Here is a 6,783-nt window from a genome sequence, read left to right as displayed (position 1 = left end):
ACACACACCACTGAGCCTTTGCAAGGTTGTACTGGAAGCAGAGCAACCTTCAAGCAAGCGACAGGCAGGCAGATGTCTAACACCACCATCGCAATGGTCATCGAGCAGCACCGTCTCTGTTACCGCTCTGCTGTGGTAAGCAGGCTGGAACAGGAATGAGACCTAAAATACAGCTGAACCCGTTTAGCTTAAAGCTAAAGGAGCACCTAATTCCCCTCCCCCCCGACTTCCCCCCCTACATTTTGTAGGCAGGAGGGAGAGCACCTGCTGATAAAACTGCCTGCCGTCCAGGTACAGCCCGAGCCTCCGGGCTGCTGGCTGGGAGGAGGGAGTGGGACCCCGGGCCGTACGCCCCGCCGACCCCTACAATGCTGCAAGATGGAGGCCGAGGCGGAGCGCGGCGGCGCAGGCGCAGCAGGAGGAGGGAGGGTGCTGTGAGGACCGGGTTCGCGCCTGTTTGAGCAGCCTCTGCGCGGGGCCTGAGGGGCGGCGGCCATGGGCAAGCGGGTGGCCCTGGTTCTCGCCGGCTGCGGCGTCTTCGATGGCAGCGAGATTCACGAGGCCTCGGCGGCGCTGGTGCACCTCAGCCGCGGCGGCGCGGAGGTAGGGGAGCGGGCGGGCGGGCGGCGGGGCCCCGCTCCCCGGCACCCCCGCGGGGCCTGTGTGGAGCCGGGCGCGGGGGGAGGTATGTGTCCCCCGTCTCTTTGCGCCCCTCAGCAGCCGAGGGATCCCCGCCCAAAGCCAGTCCAGCCATAACCCGTCTCTATCTTATCCCTCTCTTTCTGTTTTCGCCACCCTCCCCAAAGAGGTGAACGTTCCTCCTGACAGGAGCAGCAGTCGCTCGCGGACGGCTGAACCCGGCAGCGAGGGGTGGCGGGAGGCCTTGCCCCCTTCCTCTGTCACAGAATGACAGAATGGCAGGGGTTGGAAGGGACCTCTGGAGATCATCTAGTCCAACCCCCCTGCCAGAGCAGGGTCACCTAGAGCAGGTTGCACAGGAATGCGTCCAGGTGGGGTTTGAATGTCTCCAGAGAAGGAGACTCCACCACCTCCCTGGGCAGCCTGTTCCAGTGCTCTGTCACCCTCGAAGGAAAGAAGTTTTTCCTCACGTTTAGGTGGAATTACCTGTGTTTCAGTTTGTGCCCGTTGCCCCTTGTTCTGTTGCTGGGCACCACTGAAAAGAGTCAGGCCCCATCCTTGACATCTGCCCTTTCAATATTGATGAGATCCCCTCTCAGTCTTCTCCAGGCTGAACAGAGTCACGTCTCAGCCTTTCCTCATAAGAGAGGTGCTCCAGTCCCTTGATCATCTTCATCCCCGCAGCCTGCTGGAGGCCCGGTTACAGTTCTTGATCCGCTTTCCTATCGCTTTTGCAGAAGTCGGGCGCTCGCCCTCGCTGAGGTTCTGCTTCTTTTCTGCTAGCTGTTTCTGGGCTTTTTCAGTAAGTGAGGTTTCTCGGAGAAGCCTGGACCAGGATGTGGTGGTGTGCTTTGGTCCCTGTCTGTGGCTTCAGATGGTGGAAGAGGGTGACCTTCTGCTTGGTGTAGCCGCACTCAGGTGTCTGATGGTAACAATGACACCCCCATATTTAGCACAAAGTTGTCCTCTCCAAAATTAAGAGAAGCGGCAAGCATTGAGAAGTCTGTAAAGCAAGCATCAAAACAGATGTGTGAAAACAGCCCCTGCAGTATGCCTTTCACAGAACTTCGTATTTTTGATGCAGCTTTCCCCTTTTGTGCCTAACCAAAATAGGTTCTTGGATGTTCTGGTTTTGCTTCCTGCTATCAGTCTTTTAGGAAAGCAAGTAACGCTAATGTCTGCACAGAAAGTGCTTGTAAAGTTTGCACCTTTATCTTTTAAACTTTTTTGTAAAATTTTTAGCACTCTGATCCCATAACAGTTAAGAGCAGCCTTTCTGCAGACTCAGATGTGTGTCCAGTCGAGCCACTGGTATAAATTGTGGTGCTCTGTTTGTCCTGGAGGTTATCTGCAGAGGGAAGGCAGGCCCTGGCAAAACCAGTGAGCTTAGTGTTGGTGTAAGAATGCATTCCTGTCAAAAAGCTGCAGGAATAGGATGGGGAGGATGGCTGGGTTTACTCATCCTAATATGTCACTTGTCACTTTAGATATTTAATACAATAGATCCATCCTGTGGAATCCACTTCCCTTGGATAAGAGACTTCAGGAACAAAAACTGGTTTGATTAAATTATCTTTATTGTGACCACTATGTGTGAGTTCTGTTTACATTCACAAAATTGCTTCATCTCTATATTCTAGGTGAAGATATTTGCCCCCAATATTGAGCAAAGGGATGTAGTCAATCACCTAAAAGGAAGTCCATCAGAAGAGAAGAGAAATGTGTTAGTTGAAAGTGCCAGATTGGCAAGAGGAAACATTCAGGATTTGACCGAACTGAAAGCTGATGAATTTGATGCAGTCATTTTCCCTGGTAAGTGCTTTTAAAAGAAAAACTGTGGTTTTTTTTTTCAATTGCAAATAACTGCTTTGCCTCTGCTACTTTTTTATTTTTAAATCTGTTCAGAGAATACATGATATTCTTGAATTTGAGAGGTGTGTGGGTTTTTTCCTTTTTTTACTTGTTTTCTTTTGAGGATGAGAAAATGCTTTAGCAAGCTCTCACGGGCTGACAAGTCATCTCGGTTTATTTATTAATTTATAGTTCATTAATTTTCAATATCAGAGTGTTCTTTTGGTGTTAGGTCATACATCGTGCCGTTCCTTCATTCTAAAGATTGTGAAAATTTTAGTACCTACTTGCGGGGCAAGAACACTGACCAGAGTAGAAAAGTAAGGCAAGAACTTGACGTTACATGGCAATGCCTTATTTTTAGGGCCTCTGAAGTTGTTGGCAGAATAGTAGGTTTCCAAGTAGATTATATTCCCTGTCAGATGTGAGTACATTTTGTTTTAATTGTGTATCTAGTCTGCTGCTGATTAAATCACACTAAATATGTTTACGGATAATTTTTTATTTATAGACCACAAAATTGCCTTTCAGACGGAGGTAATTGTAATCACTTTAGAAATGAAGAAACCAAAGCCTCATGAGGAAATTATGACTTGCTGAAGATCCCTTTCCAGAATATTCATAGCACTGTTAAATACTGCCTTCACGATTTTGCTTAAGCATTGATTTTGAACTTGTTACACTGTGTTCTGTTGTAAGGCCAGCAGAGGGAGCGTATGTAACGCAGAGAAACATATTTTCAGCGCTAAAGTTAGTGGGTGACATCAGGACTGATCATGGAGTGGAGGCTAGCAAATATTTTCCACTTTAATTTCATGCTATTATAACCCAGGCTCAGGGGGGTTGCTGTAATAACTATTAGAGGGAAATAAACCTTATTAAGTTTGAAAATTAAAATCTTACCTCAGAGATTCCAGATAACACTCGAAGTGAGCAAAGAGTGGAAGGAAAAATATTAAAAATGATCAAAGCTTCTTGATGTTGTCCCTTGAAATACTTGTGGAAATTGTTGTTTGTTTCTTGCAGAAAAGTTGATGTTCTGCACATTCCATAAGGAATCAAATATAATGGATGGTTACACTTACTAATAACCTTCTTACTTTGATCATTCTGATGGTTATAAATCCATCAAATGAAGATGCTGTAAAACATAATCTGCATGTGCAATTAAATGAAGATTAAGTGCAAGTAAAAGATTGTTGTAACTAATTTCTAGAACTCAAATTTGGCATTATTTTTAATAGGAAATTATTTTATCACTGGTGGGTTATCATTGGTATGTCTCAGTATCATGTTATCATTGCCTTTTTACGTAATATCCATTTTGGTTTTATTGTGTTACCCTTCTCTTCTTTTTTAAGTTGAAAATAATTCCGGGGGGAAAAAAGCTCTCCTGTAATTGCTTAAGTTTTGAAGTAAAACTTGAGAGTGAATTACTGTAGAGGGTCAATTCACTGTTTGCATTACTCTCATGAATTACACTTTTCTACTTTTAACTATCATTGGTCTTTCTTCTCATCCCTCTCTTGCTTATGGAGGGGTGCATATCAGATGGTGCAGCTTCTCTGGTGACTGGCAAATGAATGTGAGGTTTCCTATTTGTCTATTTGTTGCTCACTGAAGCTTTCTGGCCTATGTAACATGCGTGCTATAAAAAATGTGCAGTTAAACTTTTAACAGTGTAAACCCATCATGTTTCATGTTCTGGAGGCTTTCAGTATACTAACTTAACAGTCCTACATATGCCATGATTATGTTGTAAACAAAGGACAACTTTCTGGTATTGAATTTAATGGCTTTTAGCAGTGTCTTACATTTGAGCTTTTTGGTTTGGTTTTTTTCTTTAGGTGGTTTTGGTGTAGCAAAGAACCTGTGTTCCTGGGCTGTAGATGGCAAGAACTGTACTGTCAATGAGCATGTGAACTCCACACTCCAAGCTTTCCACAGTGCTAAAAAGCCCATTGGTTTGTGCTGTATATCGCCAGTCCTGGCCGCTAAAGTGTTTCCTGGTTGTGAGGTCACGGTCGGCCAAGATAAAAACGTAGATGGAAGGTAAGAAGGAAACGGGTGGAGGTAATTTACACGGGAATTAGGATTAGGAAATGGCCAGTCTTCTGTGAAAAAGTCTGAGGTCTCTGGTGCCAGTAAACCTTGGGTAACTTATTAGTGACGTTTTTCACGTATTTCAAATTTTTACTTGCATAATAATAGTAGGAGCAGAACTCTCAGGGCAGGTGGACTGACAGTGTGAGATGAGGTGACTTGTTGCACACTACAACATTGGAACCATTTGTCCCTAAATTCAGAAATACTTTGGTCTGTGATATGTTCTATGATATCAATGTCCACAGATGCATTATGATTAATAGCCTGAAAATTCTAGGTAGCCTTATCTCTTGCCTAAGCCGTCAGTGTGAGCCACTGAAGGTAACATAGGCTCCTGCAGTGGCTTTACTGTGCTTTGTGGATGCTATTGAGTCACTGGATGTAACATCTGTCAGTCCTAGAAGGTGACAGAACAAAGAGACTTTTACAGAATCTGACCTCTGCAAACACGCACAATATTTTTTTTCATATTACATTCATGGTAATTGAGTGATAGATTTTAGCTCACTTAATAAGTGGGAGACAGAACTTGCTTACCCAATGCGTTTGAAGGCTGTGATTCATGTTGCAAATGTGCAAATGAAGAACTGGCATCTGGCCAGCTGGTGTTCAAAAAATTTGGTACCCTGTGGTAATTTGAGTGGCTGTTTAAATTGCATCTGTGGGGTTTTGTCTGTTCAGAGATTTTGGTTTTTTTAATAAAGTTTTTGTGGCAGTAGTGGTTTGGGGCCAGTTTAGGGGAGGTAGGTGAGAACAGGGCCTGGCAGAAGTCAGTGCTGCTTCAAGGACTGTCAGCTCCCGATAAAACTTCTGAATGGAATTTCGTATCAGCAGCAGTAGCAAGGGATTGCCTCCACTCCCCTCTTCCTGCCTTATCCTCAGGAAAAAAAAAATAATCTCTGCAGAATCCCAGTGGAAAACGTTATATGGAGGTGTTAGGAAAGGTCTAATGTGACTGCAAATTCAGTTGGCATCTCCAACACTCTTAAAGATCAGTTATGGTTGCACTTGGTATCATCTTGTGTACGTGTTGAAAGGTTGTTAAAAAGATAATTGTATCTTCTGCTGTATTGTGGCTCTGCATTTCAGGTGGTGTTTTCAAAGAAATTGGATCACTTCTTGTGTCCATAGGGGATGGCAGAACCACAGGGGCAGTCTGTTTGACTCCCTTGTCATCATCTGCGAAAGAGTCACTTAAATATTATTGCAGTTCCCTCACTCAAGTTATGTTGGCAGGACTTTATGACTGTATCATCTCTTTATGTTAATTACAGTCTCTTTATTTACAGATTTCCTGATGCTGAAACAGCATCTGCTATAGCAGAGCTTGGATGTAAGCACATTTGCAAGAATGTAAATGAATCCCACGTGGATAAAGCCAATAAAATAGTTACTACCTGTGCTTTCATGTGCAAGGCTCCTCTGCATGAGATTTTTGATGGAATTGGAACAATGGTACAGGAAGTCCTCAAACTTGCCTGACTGGAAGCGTACAGACTTCTGCAAGGAAATCAAATTAGCTAAACTTAAGCATTTAGCTTCGATTGTATTAATAAAATAATGCAACTATTAAACTTCACAGTTCTTGGTTTGGTTGTTTGGGTTTTCTTAAAAATCTGTAATCCATCAAATGGTTATTGCTAAGTTTATCCTATTTATTTCTCTTTAAAAATAGAAAGCATGTGTTGAAGGTTGTGATGGTGGTGGTGGTTTTCCTCATTTTTTTTTCTCATTAATCTGAATATATTCAGTCTTGATAAGATAATGTAGGAACCCTCCTTGTCCAGTGGGATTTTATCACATCACTAGTGATTATCAGTAATTCACATTTGGTGTTATCCAGCTATAATTACAGATGAAATAGCTGTAGATGAGTCTGTAGACCTTCAGTACAGGTGAGTAATTCAATTCCACTTTCTAATCAGAAGGGAAAAAGAAAAGAATGTAGTTATTTGGGTTTGTTTTTTTTTTCTTCCCTTGCAAGTCTTTAAGCGAGTATAACTAATGGACTTCTGAAATTTTTGCAGAGCCCCCTGATAAACTGACTTTATAAACCAAGAGGCAGAGGCTTAAGTACAAATGAATACATTGTATGTGGAAAACATGCGAGTTTTGCTCTAATAAATGAAATAATTTGAGGTTTAGTTAGTAAAATGAATTAACTTTATTTTGTGACTTTTTTTTTAT

The 6,783-nt window shown here is 43.0% G+C and overlaps 1 protein-coding gene across 1 annotated transcript; it reads left to right on the top strand.

Annotated features, from left to right (window-relative positions):
- Positions 1–429: 429 nt before the first annotated feature.
- LOC128913379 (glutamine amidotransferase-like class 1 domain-containing protein 3, mitochondrial) lies at positions 430–6,750 on the top strand. Its single transcript, XM_054210847.1, has 4 exons — positions 430–603; positions 2,280–2,451; positions 4,338–4,542; positions 5,886–6,750. Exons 1-4 carry the CDS (start codon positions 496–498, stop codon positions 6,076–6,078), a joined length of 678 nt encoding a protein of 225 aa, XP_054066822.1. The 5' UTR covers positions 430–495; the 3' UTR covers positions 6,079–6,750.
- Positions 6,751–6,783: the final 33 nt, after the last annotated feature.

The sequence above is a fragment of the Rissa tridactyla genome, chromosome 1 (assembly GCF_028500815.1).
Source record: "Rissa tridactyla isolate bRisTri1 chromosome 1, bRisTri1.patW.cur.20221130, whole genome shotgun sequence".
Classification (NCBI taxonomy): domain Eukaryota; kingdom Metazoa; phylum Chordata; class Aves; order Charadriiformes; family Laridae; genus Rissa; species Rissa tridactyla.
Note: the sequence above shows the minus strand (reverse complement) of the source record. Positions and strands in the feature narration are given on the sequence as shown.